The sequence below is a fragment of the Brassica oleracea genome, chromosome C3 (genome assembly GCF_000695525.1).
Source record: "Brassica oleracea var. oleracea cultivar TO1000 chromosome C3, BOL, whole genome shotgun sequence".
Lineage (NCBI taxonomy): Eukaryota > Viridiplantae > Streptophyta > Magnoliopsida > Brassicales > Brassicaceae > Brassica > Brassica oleracea.
In genome coordinates this window covers 15664462-15679936 of record NC_027750.1, presented here as the reverse complement: position 1 = coordinate 15679936, position 15475 = coordinate 15664462, and the positions used below count along the sequence as shown (strand labels likewise).

At 38.7% G+C, this 15475-nt stretch overlaps 4 protein-coding genes and 1 pseudogene across 6 annotated transcripts; 2 read left to right on the top strand and 3 right to left on the bottom strand.

Annotated features, from left to right (window-relative positions):
• Positions 1 to 1556: 1556 nt before the first annotated feature.
• LOC106331401 (succinate dehydrogenase subunit 4, mitochondrial-like) lies at positions 1557 to 2285 on the top strand. Its single transcript, XM_013769748.1, has one exon. The coding sequence runs from the start codon at positions 1638 to 1640 to the stop codon at positions 2055 to 2057; it is 420 nt and encodes a 139-aa protein (XP_013625202.1). The 5' UTR covers positions 1557 to 1637; the 3' UTR covers positions 2058 to 2285.
• Positions 2286 to 3402: 1117 nt separating this feature from the next.
• On the top strand, positions 3403 to 6952 carry LOC106335124 (phosphatidylinositol 4-kinase gamma 4). Of its 3 annotated transcripts, XM_013773556.1 has the most exons (4): positions 3403 to 3545; positions 3652 to 5097; positions 5162 to 5567; positions 5754 to 6952. In XM_013773556.1, the coding sequence occupies exons 2-3, from the start codon at positions 3763 to 3765 to the stop codon at positions 5540 to 5542; spliced, it is 1716 nt and encodes a 571-aa protein (XP_013629010.1). In that variant the 5' UTR covers positions 3403 to 3545; positions 3652 to 3762; the 3' UTR covers positions 5543 to 5567; positions 5754 to 6952. The 3 variants fall into 3 exon arrangements, with proteins under 3 accessions (XP_013629010.1, XP_013629009.1, XP_013629011.1); XM_013773555.1 differs by lacking the exon at positions 5754 to 6952 and having other exon boundaries at positions 5162 to 5723; XM_013773557.1 differs by lacking the exons at positions 3403 to 3545; positions 5754 to 6952 and having other exon boundaries at positions 3556 to 5097; positions 5162 to 5723.
• On the bottom strand, positions 6823 to 7480 carry LOC106335125. The gene has a single exon (XM_013773558.1). It carries the CDS (start codon positions 7362 to 7364, stop codon positions 6981 to 6983), a length of 384 nt encoding a protein of 127 aa, XP_013629012.1. The 5' UTR covers positions 7365 to 7480; the 3' UTR covers positions 6823 to 6980.
• A 1177-nt stretch (positions 7481 to 8657) lies between these two features.
• LOC106329976 lies at positions 8658 to 9631 on the bottom strand (annotated as a pseudogene).
• Positions 9632 to 11369: 1738 nt separating this feature from the next.
• Positions 11370 to 13792, bottom strand: LOC106328685 (mitochondrial inner membrane protein OXA1-like). The gene is made up of 10 exons (XM_013767175.1): positions 13706 to 13792; positions 13113 to 13574; positions 12934 to 13024; positions 12798 to 12845; positions 12585 to 12643; positions 12424 to 12499; positions 12212 to 12343; positions 12025 to 12132; positions 11901 to 11955; positions 11370 to 11813 (listed from the first exon to the last, which is right to left on the bottom strand). Exons 2-10 carry the CDS (start codon positions 13562 to 13564, stop codon positions 11521 to 11523), a joined length of 1314 nt encoding a protein of 437 aa, XP_013622629.1. The 5' UTR covers positions 13565 to 13574; positions 13706 to 13792; the 3' UTR covers positions 11370 to 11520.
• Positions 13793 to 15475: the final 1683 nt, after the last annotated feature.

Sequence of the window (15475 nt, the reverse complement as noted above, 5' to 3'; positions counted from 1 at the left end):
AGTATAGACCTTTGTCACCAAAATGCGAAATCTCAAGTGATTGTACAAAACTATCAGCAGTGCTTCTTAACATTTTGGGATTCCAAGAAACGCAAAAGCCTTGCCTCAACACGCTACATGCATTTTCCCGCCTTCAATTCAGATAGATGAATCTGCGAAAGAAGCCATTATCAAAGAGTGTGAGAGAGATTTAACAGAGGAAATTTTCTGAAAAATCAGGGTTTGGACCTCGAGGGTGATTCGGCTGGCTTGATACCAAGGTTCTCGAGGACGATTCGGCTGGCTTGATTTGATCACCATTGTTGCTCGAGCTTGTTAATCGCGTAGATAGAAGACTACAGCTTAACCCTATTTCGAGAAGACGACGGTTTAGGGCTTAAAGCCTAAGCCCATACGCAAAGCCAAAATCAATTGTATTCAAAGCTTAATGAACCCGTGCGTTTCGATGAAAAGGACATGTGTCGTCTCTTCAAGCAGCGATTTTCTGACCTTGATTTTAGGTGGCAGCACCGGACGGAAGAAAACACTCTTTTATAATAAGAGATATAAAACAATTTTTAAATATATTATTACCTTATTTAGTTTAGTCAAATATAAAAATTTTGAAAGTTCAATTTTCAATAAAACAAAATATCTTCTATATTATTAAAACTTAAGTACAATTTGGTACTATTTGGAAACATAGATAACAATATAAATGAAAATTGTTTGGAAACATAGATATCAGTCTTCTTACAAAAGATAGACTGTCTCGACGAAAATTGTTTCGGCGAATTTACCAAACCCGCGCTTTTTTCTATTACGACGAATTTATGAGACGACGAAGCTACGTCGACACTTGTGTTACGACGAAGTTACCATGGATGGATTTATTACGACGTCTTCCTACAAAGATAGACCTCGTCATTGGGACCTAAATGTTGCATGTGAGTGTGTGTTGTGTTCATATGCGTTGGAAACGCACTACTACTTGTTTTTCAAGTGCAGCTTTTCCTCAGCTACCTAAGAGGGGTTTTCTTCTCAGATCAGGGAAAATCCACCATTAGACCTACACGCAGCAGCAGTTAAGATAATCTCTTATAACAGCCGAAACAACAGTGATGAAGTTGTTCACCTAAAGCTCATCTTCCAGTCGATCATCTACCTTATATGGAAGGAAAGAAATACTCACATCTTCACGTCTGTGTCAAAAAGTTCGAGTGGCATCCATTTGGCTCTAGATAACTTTACTGTGACCGGCTCCTATCATTCTTAGCATCGCCTCCACCCGGCCCATCGCTTCTACAACTTTATTTTTCATCTTATAGACCTCTTTGAAAGGTCTTGTTATTTACTTCTTTGAGTTGTGTTATTGTTGTTTATATTTCAGTGTAATAAGTTGCTTGCAACAATGTGAAAAAAAATCGAAAATAATATTAACATTTTACCCAAAAAAAGAAAAAAACTCCTCGAAACATTCTAATGTATACTTGATCATCTCACGATCAGTTTTGGGCTTCTAGAAAGCCCATCCTAAAAGCCCAACTACTTCGCTTCTTCTCCTCTGTTCTGATCGATCACTCGGCTTAGGGCTTGTTTCTTTCTCCGATCGGATCCAGTTTCAAGAACAGTGGAGTTGGAATCTCTCCTACGCCGCGATGTCTCTCCGCCGCTCTATCCTCGGTCTCCACCGCCAAACCCACAACCTCTCCCTCTCAAAGGCGTTACCTTTCTCGGTGAGTAACATCTCCTCCCCATCCGCCGCCGTGAGAAACCCAATCGGGAGAGAAATCTCTTCGATCCCATTTTCCCTAACCCAGAAACTGAAACCGGACTCCGGGAATCGTTCTCTTGGGAAATCTGATCTCGCCAAATTTGCTCGTCTGCCATCGTCTCGAGGTTACAGTAACGCATCTCTCGTACGGAAGATCCCTGTTCTGTTTCACATAAATGCAGGAATGGAAGAAGTTTTGGCGGATTATGTTCATCAGGAGATGACCAGGAATCTGATGGTGATCTCTCTGGGCTTGTTCCAGATCATCGTTATCAAAGATGTCATCGTGTTTCTTTTCTTCTGAGCAAGGAATCATCTTTTGGGGGGTCTCATGAACTCGATCATCTAGTGAGATAAAGCCCCTTCTTGTTATCTTTTAATGAATAAAGAACATTGGTGCAATGGCATCTTTAACCTTCCAAGTTTGCTCTGTTTGATTCAGTTTGTGTAAGGCTTTAAGTGGAATTCTAAGTGTGTTTGAAAGGGATATTAAGAATCTCTCTTTGGATTGAATAAAAGAGAAGTTTTCTCAGTTCTGGTCTTTCTTTTTTTTGCAATTTCATCAAATATGTGATCTCAGGTTTCTCTGGGGTATATATTATGTTGAATTTGTGATGCTTTATTGGTGTGATCTTGTACAAAGGCGATGGGGACTTTCAACAGGTCGGAAGAGATACATGAGACTGTAAAGAAGTAAGTTTGATCAGTGTTCCACAGCTGAAACGTTGAGTTGAGTTGAGCTTATCCCCCGCAAAAAACCAATCCCATCCTCTGATTCATAGATTTATTTGGTTTGTTGAGATACGCTCTCTGAGTTTCTATGGTGTTTATCGTATGAGCCACGTTCTGAACCCCCAACATCTATTGACCTTAAAGATTCATGATACATGCTCTAGCTCTAGCTCTAGAGCGTCGGATTTACTCGATACGGTTTTCAGTTTCTCGACTGTATAGTGGGCTGAGCTTCTCAACTCATCCACAAGCCTCCCTCTTTCGTTCTTAAACGAATCACTCCTTCCAAAAAAAAAAATGTAATTAAGAACATATCCAATATGGCTCGGAAAAAAACAAACTAGTTGGCAATGGTCTTGGTCTCATGCATAAAGTTCAGTTAGACTTTATGCTCATGATTATCTACCTTCTTCAGGAATATACAAGCTTGTTTTTAGCGTCTTTAAGGACTCGGTTTGTCACTCAAAAATCATCTATGGAGAGCGAGAAAGAAGATTCTGTATTTTCTGCTGAAGAAGAGAACAAATCCCAAATGGTAGGGGAAAATATTGAATAATAATTATAGAGAAAATAATAAAAGGCCCAAATCTAAAACTTAACAAGGCCCAAACAAGTGGCATTTCTGTTAACTGGAAAATTACGATCTTATCTCCAATACTAATAGTTATCATCCTAAACGGTGATATAATTACGATCTTATTCCCAAATCACTGACTTGCTTACCACTCCAAGGTTAAAAGAATAATCAACCGCGACACATATGGTAAGAAATGGAATATAAGAACAAATATAATAATCGCCGACACCTTTGACAATTAAAAGAGTAAATTTTTGTGTAATACGCGTCATCTACGCAAACTAGGTGGCGACACGTGTAATCCATACCCTTCTCCCTTTTCAAAAAACCTCTCTCTCTCTCTCTCTCTAAAGTCTATGACCCTTGTTTCTCTAGCTGCCATTGATCGAAGTATCGAACCCTAACTCACAGACTTTGCTATAATTGGATCCTCCTTAAAGCTCCGTGTCGCGTCCTCCTTCGCTCTTTGATTCTTTCCTTCTGGTAAGAATCCACTCCCTTTCATGATACGTCACCGTTTTGCTTCTTCTCGATTTTTAGATTTGCTCGCCGACCGATCAATCCCTGATCAATTGGATTTGATTTCTAGGGTTTATTGCAAGAAGAAGAAGCGATGGATTTGTGAATTTTAGTTATTATCGCGTCGGTTTGTTGTATTTCTATATTAGCAAAGTTCGTAGCTTTATCGAATCCTTGAAAGATGTCATCAGCTGATGTTACGTTAAGCCCGGTACGTAACGAGCCATCGATGATGCCTCTCGTCCATGCCAATTCCTGTGCTGATTCCCTCCCTGACGAGACCATTTTGATCTACCTGACACTCCCCGGAACTCTGATACCAATGCGAGTGCTCGAATCCGATTCCATCGAGTCCGTTAAGCTCCGGATCCAGTCGTATCGCGGGTTTGTAGTGAGGAACCAGAAGCTAGTTTTCGGTGGACGAGAGCTAGCGAGGAGCAACTCCAACATGCGTGACTACGGCGTGAGTGATGGCAACGTTCTTCATTTGGTTGTCAAGGTCTCTGATCTCCAGGTTCTTGATGTCAAGACCACTTGTGGGAAGCACTGTAGGTTTCACGTTGAGAGAGGGAGGAACATTGGGTATGTGAAGAAGCAGATTTCGAAGCAGAAAGGTGGGGACTTTGTTGATTCCGAGGTGCTTTACGAAGGTGAGAAGCTCGAGGACCAGAGTCTTGTTAACGACATTTGTAGGAACAGTGACGCTGTTTTGCATTTGCTTGTCAGGAGATCTGCTAAAGTTAGGGCTAAGCCTGTGGAGAAGAACTTTGAGCTGTCTATTGTTGCTCCTCCGCAAGTTGATGTCAAGAGAGTTATTGAAGCTGCTGATGGTATTGTGCAGCCAATGAAGCAGCTTTTGAATGACTTCTCTTTGGAGCCGGTTATAGTTAATCCCAAGGCGAACTTGCCTGAAGTGGTTAAAGATATGGTTAGCTCTGCTTCTGATGGACTAAGAAGTGGGAATCCTCCGGTGAGGTCAAGAGAGGGAACAGGTGGAGCTTATTTCATGCAGGGCTCATCCGGGAACAAATATGTTGGTGTGTTTAAGCCTATCGATGAGGAGCCAACAGCTGAGAACAATCCACACGGACTGCCACTTTCGCCAAACGGTGAAGGTTTGAAGAAAGGAACAAAGGTTGGAGAAGGTGCGTTGAGGGAAGTTGCTGCTTACATATTGGATCATCCCAAGAGTGGACGCAGATCTATGTGTGGTGAAGAGAGAGGCTTTGCTGGTGTGCCTCCCACGACTATGATTGAATGTCTGCATCCCGGTTTTAACCATCCCAATGGAATCAAAACCAAGATTGGATCACTTCAGATGTTTACCGAGAACGATGGCAGCTGCGAGGATATGGGTCCAGCTTCATTTCCAGTAGAGGAAGTTCACAAGATATCTGTTCTGGATATTAGACTGGCCAATGCAGATAGGCATGGTGGAAACATTTTAATGAGAAAGGACGAGAACGGAAAGATTGTTCTGATTCCAATTGATCATGGATACAGCTTGCCTGAAAGCGTAAGTTGTCTTTATCTTTATTACGACATTGCCACATGAAACTGATTTAATTTTCTTGCAACAGTTTGAGGATTGCACGTTCGAGTGGCTTTACTGGTCACAAGCTCGGAAACCATACTCTTCCGAGACACTGGACTACATAAGATCACTGGACGCGGAGGAAGATATCAGCCTCCTCAAGTTCCATGGCTGGAAAATGCCATCGGAAACGGCTCGAACACTCAGAATCTCAACGATGCTACTGAAGAAAGGAGCAGAAAGAGGGTTGACAGCATTTGAGATTGGGAACATGATGTGTAGAGAAACTCTGGCCAAGAAATCTCTAGTGGAGGAGATGGTAGAGGAAGCTCAAGAAGCGGTGCTTCCCGAGACGAGCGAGGCTACATTCATGGAAGCCTTGTCTGATGTGATGGACTACCATCTTGATGAGGTGGTTCATGTGTGAATCGTTCTCTTAACTTGAAACTATGGTACATATACTCTTGGTTTGCCTCTATATGAATATGGTGGCTTTTGTTAATCTGTGTCATTCTTTGGACATGTGCAAGTTGTTTTTGTTGATTTCACTGTGACATATTTCCTGTTAAAAGACAATTTCAGTGTTTACAGTAGCTTTCTCTTACTAACGTTTATGCATGTCTGTCTCTGTGATTAAGCAATGAAACTGGGAAACTCGAAACTTGTCACACAAGCAAACCACCTTACAACTAATAAGAGCACATTACAAAAAGCAGATTGACGAGAGCTTCCGAAGAAAGATATAACATAAATCGATTCACAGTTAAGACTAGTTCACGTAGATTCTTCTTTTCAGATGTTAAATATCAGTATCATTCGGGATCCAAGCTCACTTAGACGAAGGCCCCTGTAGACCAAAGCTCTTCACCTCTACGGTGGATGCTCACTACCTATGCTCTCGTGGACCGTGGTCAAAGGCTTGGCCGACAAGGCGACAACACGTGTAGATGCTTTCTAATTCTACGTGTGATGTGTGATGTGGCTAAACGTTGTGCCGCCCAGCTGAAACGTGGCATCATCTTTTTGTTCATCATCCTTGTTTTAGTTGATATAAGTATGAGAGAAAGAGAAGACATGAGGCATTTGGGGAAGTGGTAAGAACGATGGAGAAGAAGAGTAAGGAGAAAGAAGGAGAAGCTGAGAAAACAAGACAAGAAGAAGAAGAAGAAGAAGAAAGAAGATGGGGAGAGAGCAACAGTGAAGGGTCTTCCACACGAGCAAGTGCGCCAGCCCGGGAAAGATTTCTCCAGCGAAGCTCTCGAGAATATCCCAAAATCCCAAGTGAAGTGAAGTGTGTTTGACCTTGATACTAACATAGTCTCTCTCTCTCTCTGCTTTCATCATGTTTGTTTGGAAATCAGAATATGCAAGCAAAGAGATAGAAGGAGTGTGACCGTTTACTTCCACGTGGGTCTGTATTGATATAGTTCATGGTTCATACCATTTGTCGAGTGAAAGAAAGAATCAATGAACAACCTCATGGTTAATTGTATAAAGTGTTGGATCATTCATAAATACTTGGATCCTGCTCGTCTGAATAATAAGTTTTAGTATTGTAACAGTTACAATCAATGCCACTAATTTTGACAAACATATATAATGCTTACATGGAGTGTAGATCTATTTTCTTGTTTAAAGATTAAAAGATTTTTTTGTTCTTTTTTGAGCAACAAAGAGTAAAGATTAAAATAAGGAATTTGTGGCAAATATTGCAAAAGAATTCAACTAGTTAAAAAGAATGCAAAATGTGGGAATAATCGTGGTCGTCATCATCATACAAGAGAAAACAGCAAGGCTCACATACTTAAATCAAACCATGGAGAATGGCAGTTAAAAACAACCATAGATGTGGAAATAACCGCCATTCAAACATCTTCACCTTCGGCAATCGTCCATCCCAACTGATGATGAGATCTGCTCGGATCCTCCAACGCAGCAGTAGTATCCACCGGCGAATCGGCCAGCGATGCCAAAGTTGTGAGAGAAGAAGACGAAGAAAGAGACTGGAGATTCGAAGAAGAAGACGGGAAATTCATCGCCAGGACGTTGCCTTCGCTCCATGACCGCCGCATCGGGAACGAGATGCTCTCCGAGCTTCCGTGGCGTCGGCAAGACTTCCGCCGCTGATTTTTACTTTTCCCGTGAAGCGCGCAATCGCAGTTTTTGTGGTAAGGACGCCTCTCGATGCCGGAATCGAGACCTGAGATACAGCCTTCGAAGATGCATCGGAATATTCCGTCGGCGGCCATCGTTGGCTGATCTCGAGATCCGGTGAAGAGAAAAATATCTGAAATGAATTTCTCGAAGGGGAACTCTATTGTTAACACCTTTTATTTCTTTTTCTTTCTGTCAACAGCGAAGCTACGCGATTTAGCTATTTAAGTCAACTTTTGTGAAAGAGACAAAAAAGAGGAGTCAATTTGTGTAAATTGGTTTGTGTGACATTAATGGGCCTAATAAAAACGTTAGATTCTTACTAGGCCCAATAAGAACTAAATCTAATACTGGGAGCAACTTAATCCGTAAGGGTAAAATTATCTTCATCACATTGTACTTGATGATCTTTGACTTTTTGAATAAAATGCAACGCTACATCTTTTCAACTATAGCACACAATAATCTTCGAACAAACTCTCTTGAGGGCGTAAAGAAGTCTCTTCACTTCCTGATTTAACAATTTCTAAAGATTAGCTGTAACAAATTATTGGACTGGTAATACAGAAGTAACAACCTTCTTTATAATTAGTAAAAACAGTGTACGTCAACTAAAACTGAGGGCAGTATATACTAAAAATGGTTGGAGGTGACATATATTCAATGAATATAAAATCAATATGAGAAATTCAATATGAATTCTCTTCAGGGCTCTGAGAGCTCACTTCGAGAATCCTCTTCACTTATGCCGACTACGGGGTGGAGAACTTATGAGTCAAAAATAAAACCAATACGAGAACTTCCATTGTTCTTGAGCAGATGGTTCAGACTTTCAGCGCATCAAACAGTACCATTAACACTGAGCCTCTAAGACCATGATTAATGGGGTTCTTGGGGGTGGGGTTTTTAACGTAATTTAAGAACCGGTTCTTAACTTTAACAAAGAAAAAGGTTAAGAACCGGTTCTTAAATACTTATTTAATAACCGGTTTTTAATATTTTTCTTTGTTAAAGTTAATAACCGATTCTTAAATTACGCTAAGAATTCCACTCCTAAGAACTTCCATTAATCATGCTCTAACAATAGTTCTTCCTCACTATATTCACAAGGAGCTAAACAAATTGTCACAGTTGTTCATCTGAGCATCAAAGAAATATCCACATATAAAAACTATTGTGCTCATTATACGTAATGGACTACAGCAACTGAATCCGATCTTATAAACCAGAGGGACCTTCTATATCCCTCTAACTAAGAAGCCAACTACAACGGCCAGGCAAAATAAAACATACCAGATAGATGAAGTTCACATAAGACCAGATACTAGATAGAGTTCACATAAGAGAATAAAAGCAAAAAAGAACCTTTCATATCCCTCTTAGCTGTGTTACTCTTTGTTCAACATCTTGATGCAAAGCCTCATTTCCAACGATTCACCACGCAATAAACTGTGAGGAATCAACATATAGTTATCTTGAGGGGTTTGTAAGCTCACTTCCCTAATCTTCTTCATCTCTGATGATTTGTAAGTCATAGTCTGTCCATCCACAGTGTAGACGAGACGATATGAAAACTGTCCAACTTCTTGAATAGATGGTGCAATGCAGCTTACAGTAACGTACACCCCAAACGGCTCCCTGAAACATTGCACTGCAAACAATAAGTTGCCCTTTGAATAAATATCTTACCACTGATGTTCATCTTGATACCACATGAAATGCCAATACAGAACTCATTAAATATTTGCCAATACAGGTGAAAAGAAGACACGTAGTGACGGTAGAGATCAATGTACGAGCCAGCGTAATTGCAGTATCGTACAGGGCAGCAGCAATACTCAGCAAAAGTGCAGTTCTTTTCATGTGTTGGTTCTTTCTCGAAAGCTACAGTTTCGATGCACCCGTATTTGGCGTTTTGGCATGGGAGGAAAACGGATTTAAGAAGAGTATCCATTGCTCTGCATCGACTGTGGCCAACAGGAAGAGCACATGAAGGGCACTTATTTTTCAATTTGGGACAGCAGGAGGAGCAAGCCAAATGTCCATTATCACACTGAAATACAAATCCAATGAATTAACATTCAAATCTGTATTCAAGAAATAAAATCTCACATAATATTTTCCACTTTAATTTATATCTGAGAAAAGAAATAGATATCACATGCAAGAAACCCAAATGTAATCCAAAAGAAAAAAAAATTCAATATTTGAAACGTAACTTGGAATATAGGAATACTGAGTGGCTCCATGCAAATAGGCAATCAAGAACACTAAAATCAAGCATCGCAGAGCGTGTTTTGTCCTCCTCTGTTCGTTGCCTCTTTTGCCTCGAAACATTTAAATCGCTTGAGTTACACTCCATAACGATATAAGATCAAAGCCTTCTTCAACAATAACCTTTTCGTTTCTTTATCTTTCTGATGAATACAGTTTTTGCTTTATAGTACTAGTATATTGCCAATTAACGGAATGGAATTAAAAGCTCAATGCGTACGACTAGAACGGAATTCGAAGAGTTTGATGGGCTGTAATAGGTTGTTACGTACCTGGCCCTTTTTTTTTGGTTTGGCTTGGTCTTGTGCGTTTTCGGATTTAAAAGTTTAGGAAACGGTTTAAATCTTAACTTACTTCGGTTCCGTTCATGTTTTAATAATTGGGCGAATTATTTATATTTATATTTATATATATGTTTAAAATTAAAATTCCATGATTTGATAATATTTTATAAACTATCGTGTAAAATACTAAAATGCTGTTAGTTTTTTTCAAAGTAATATAGCATTATATAGTCAATCAGGATCCGTGCCATGCACTGCTATTTTCATTTTTATAGTGATACAGAAATTGTTTACTTGATAAAATAATTACAAAATATTTTATACTATTTTTAGTGTTATATAAGCTGGTTTATATAATACTGCCATTAATAAATGTTTATATTTTCACCATATTTTTTTGATATTAGTTGTGAATAAAAATTGTTTGCATGAAATAATATATCTTCTGTGTGGTTTTCTTCTGTTAATAGTGTAATTTTATAAAAACTTTATTTGAACAAAAAATAGATTAGTTAACTAGATAATATATAGACATCTTTAACTATAAATATTAGTTTCTTATATCAATTTCAATTAAATATTTTGTTTACGAATGTGTGGATATGATAAAAGTGTTGCATAAATATTTTTCCTAAATAGATAGGTTTTATATCCAAAAATTATTGAAGTAATGTGATACGTATAAAAGATATTTTAAATTATTATAAGTAATGTGATATTTTTTTACTTAACAAAAAAAAAACCTGTTTTGTAAGCCACGTTTTTTATTAGAATTTGGAAGTGTGTATAGTGTTTGAAGTACTGTGAAACTTATAAGTATTTAAAGTTTATATCAACTTCAGGATTTTGTCCGGAGAGAAGTGAGAACGGGCAGCTCTGCAATCTATTCCATCTCTTTTCTCAAAAGAGGCAAGTGTCAACTAGTCTTTGGACTTTTGCTGATATGATGTTCTTTTTTTTTTGTGTTTGCTAAAAATATTTTACACAGATAATTGGTGTTCTCGATGCTACCCTTTCCGGTTTGGATCCTTTTGAGTCCTTTGCCATGGACAGTAGCGGAAGAAATTGAGAGTTATGGTTCTTCTGAAGTAGATGGGATTTCTAGAAGAAGAATTGACTGGTATTGATCAACAGCAGAGGTAATGTCACGAGGAATGCCATATTGTTCTCAAGATGAGGGTCATGGTTTATTAGTAATAGTTTTATCCTTTTGTTATTGTAGCAAAGTTCGTGACACCATCAAAGATATGGGACGAAGTTTGGTAGAACAAACGCGCAGCTATATGATTGCAAGTTGTATTGGCGGCACACAGTTGTCGTCAGCTCTACAGTCAGTAATGCACAGGTAAAACGAATGATCAAGCACAGTTTAAGACTTGAGAGAGTTGCCAGAAGCCTGTTAAACATTTCAATAGACAGAGCTCTGGATTAGCAAGTATTAGCCATATTGTACAAAGTACGTATCATTTCCAAGCATCCGTATATCTCTAGTTGCATGCTGTTCGAGTGAAGAAGAGGACCTCGTTAGGTAACACATACATGTGATGTAAGCAATGAGACTGAATGTATATAAGATAGTGAGATCCATATGTCTTGATTGTTGCCTTCAATATTCAAAACCTTTAATCCCTTCATCTATCTCGGCCAGTTTTCAAGCAAAACAACCTGAACATGAAAAAAAAGAGAGAGTTCCTCACTTCTTCTTCTTTTGGTCTTTGAGTTGTCTCTCCAGAGTTCTGATTCTCTGATTCAGCACTGAACTCCTTGAAATTCTTCTCTCTGGAACACTGGAAGATGACTCAGAGGAAGACACAGAAGGATCTTCGGAGGAAGACATAGGAGGATCTTCATGACCAACAACACTTTGGTCTTTTGGCTGCTCAAAGGAAAACGGCATAGGCGAAGGTGGCTTTGGCTGCCCGGTGGAAGAAGAGGTGACAGCATCCGGGAGATTCAAGAGCTTCCTCACATCAGGACGCCTTAGTGCTGCACACATTATATACACAATATGTCACATCAAAACTATCTCACGTCTCAAGACTCTGTGGGAAAGAGAGAGGGGAGGGGACTTGCCTAATCCATACCCAAGAGTAAACAGGTTTGAAGTGAGCCAGTAACAGAACAATGCCTGCCCATAAAAAAAACTCATTGCTTATTATCAACATGAAATAGTGAACAGTGGGAGAGTAATCGTTACCTTCTCAATGCCCATCAGAATTGGAATAGATAGAAAGGCAATGATTCTTGAGAATTTCTTCATAGTTCCAGCTACTGGATTCCCTTCCATACCTTCCTGCATGTTCGACTACAGACAAAAAAACAATACAAGACTTGCTTTCAATATATATTAGGTCTGAAGATAACGACTTGTAATGTGCTCCTACCTCCACCATAATTATGAAAGTGATGGCGGTGAGAAGTGGCAAGATATATGTAGTATCTGCAGTGGTGAGATCAGTAAACCAGAGAGTTCCACCGGTTTTAAATGACGGTACTTTCTCGGCCATGTTCCTGATCTGTATGTAGACAAAAGCATCAATCAGCGAAAGCATAGAAAAACAATGATGAGAGTCAAGTGAGATCAAACTAATCTTACAGCGAAGAAAAAGCTGATGAAGATGGGACCTTGAATAATAAGTCCTTTGAGGGGTGTAAACGGAGTTACACCATGCCTAAAGCCAATCCACCAAAAACAGTTATCAGCAAAGGAGGAAACTAGCTGTACTTTTACGAGACAAAATAAAAAATTGGACTTACTGTTTAAACAATAACTGCATCCGTCTTTGGCCTTCTGCCATGGCTTCAGGATCCGTACCCTAAGAAAATAACAACACGCAAAATGTCATCATAACCTACCTCTATAACAGAATAGAGGTCAAGAATAATGGCCTTGAACAATGAGACACACTCACAAACGGTCACGTGCACAGAAAGAACAAGTAAAGAAAAGGAGGAGGAAACAGCTTGTACCTTAGTGCCCATCTCTTGTCTTAACTCCTCAAGTTGAGGCCTCAGAAGCTGCAAGAACATGATAGATGAAACACAAGAGTGCAAAAAGAGGCATATATCCTAACAATGTAAGAAAAAAAATACACTCAGAACTGACATTGAGTTTGTAAGTAGCCTTGAGTTGATTCAAGAGAATGGGAACTGTAACTCCACGAATGAGCACAGTAGTCAAAGCTATCGAAGCCCACCTGAAAAGAAAACGAAAAAAAAAAGAGCTTACAGAGGACACATACAAAACAGAAACACGAGCTTGAGAAACTATAGGTGTATACATACCAGTTCAAACCAGTAAAGGAATGAACACCATCAATCAAATGCTGCAAAGCAGCAACAGGGAAAGCAGAATCCGCAGCTGCAATAGCAACCTCATTAACAGCAGGAACAACAGCTTGGCTTGTCGTCGTCACAGCTTCAACGATTTGATCAGGAACAACTTCAGGCGCAACAAAGTCGATACCATCAACTTTATCAGACCATTCCGGTGGTGTAGTAGTAGAGCTCATAAACCGACAAGAAGACAATCCAAGACCCAACGGACCAGCACATTGCCTCTCCATAAACATTGAGGTAAGCGTGTTAGCCCCATTAAAGGCAAAGACTTTACGAATCATTGTATCAGAACTTGGTTTAGTTTCATCTCTATCATCACTGATTAGATGACCACACGTTGGGTAAACTCGTCTCTGTAAGAGATTAACTCTCTTCGAGATACCACGCAAGCAAGCCATAACCACGATCCTGTTGTAAGAACATTTGAATCAAAAGCCAATCTAATACGACGGAATCAAATCAATCCGAGCTTGGATTTTCTATTTTTAGAGGTTTCGCAGCATTTTCTCATAGAAAACGAAGGGAAAACGAGACATTACCTGAAGGAAAGGATCAACACAGTTCGGCTGAGTCGACGCCAAGTCTTAGGGCTAAAAGACCCTCTGAGTGAGAGAGAGAGAGAGAGTTGAAAGGCTTCGCGTTTTCTTACATTAAAGGGCCGTTTCAGCTCTCCCTCGACAATCCATAACAATGAAAACGCTTCGTTTCTTACATTAAAGGGCCTTAAAGACCAAAGTAAAGTAGTGGGTTTTATTGGCCCAATGTAGTGTCATTAATCAATACTCTCCGGCCTGAAAGTATAAGATTTTCTATATTTATTTTTTTGTTCCATACATTTTTTTAAATTTTAAAATACTTTTAGTAGTTAATATTGAAATGTTGTATACTTTTAAGAAACATTAATTGAAAATATTTAAATTAGTTAAATACTAAATACTATTGGATGATATTTATTAGAAAATGTATAATAAAATAAATAATAAATTCAACTGTAAACATTTATTATATTTTTAATATGCGTGAATACTTTAGAAAATTTTTCGTCCGGGAACAGAGCCGGTAATACTCATGTGCCTTTAGTATTATGGCCTTAGTCACACTCAGATACATTTATTAATGTTTTAGTGTTCTAAAGATGATTATTTTACATTATCACACATTATCCCTTTTCAATTGCACAGTGAGACACTTGTCGGTGGAGACACTACATGCCTTCAACTACACTTTTTTAGCTCTAACTAACCGATAACTTTACCAACTCTAACTAAGTCATAAAATCATTTTAAAAAGAAATTCCATCAAATTTATTTTTTCAAAAAGTCGTCTCCAACATCACTTTTGAATCTCAAATTTACTTTCCCCAATTCTCTAAACCTAATTTTACCAAACCCTCTCCTTCTTCTTCGTCAATTGTCAAAGAACATCATGAATCCAGAGTCCTTGTGATGTAGATAAATATTTGGAATATTTCCAAATATCTTATTATTTGTTTTATTAATATTAGATAATTATCTTTATTTTTTTAGGGTTTTAGGGTGTTTTTATATATAGCCGTCTAGACTTAAGTTTGTATTCAGTTGATTGATTATTAATAAAAGTTGAGATTTTTCTCTTTTGTTCCTTGTTTTTGGTAGATCATAGGTGATCTCAACGAATTTAAGAAGACATTGATTTTAGGCATTCTTAGACTAAATAAGATCCTTGTGATTATCCTAGTTTTCCGGGTATTCTAAGAATCAACGGATCTCTAGTCCTATCCTATAAAGCTTCCGCTACATCAGGTGGTATCAGAGCTGGTGTTTTGGTTTCTTAATAAAAACTCGATTCTGGAATCATGGCAACTCTGTTCGTCGAAAGTGAAGAAACCGTCTATATAAAGATTGTTGGAGATCCGATTTTTGATGTCTATGATGATGAAGGTCGGATTCGAGACAGAGACAATGAGTTGTGTGACAAGATGGACAGCCGGAGAGATGAACTTTCTCTCCAAGATAATTGGTTTGGTCTCGTCGAGTGCAGCAATTTGAAAAATCAAACGTTTATTTGGGCTTACACAAAACGAAGCACAATTGAAAATATGTTTTGCTATCTCGTGGAGAATAAGGTTAGCACGGTTCTTCCTGATACACATGGTACATCCTCATGCCAAAGTCAACATTGATGAAGTGTTTCATTATTATTTTGCACGTGAAGAATTTTATTATTGGAAGAAGGTTAAGAGGAAAGAAAAAGAAAAGTTTGGTTATCATGGACAAAGTTTTGAAACTGAAGACCACGGCTAAGATTCGAGGGCGAATCTTCTCCAACCC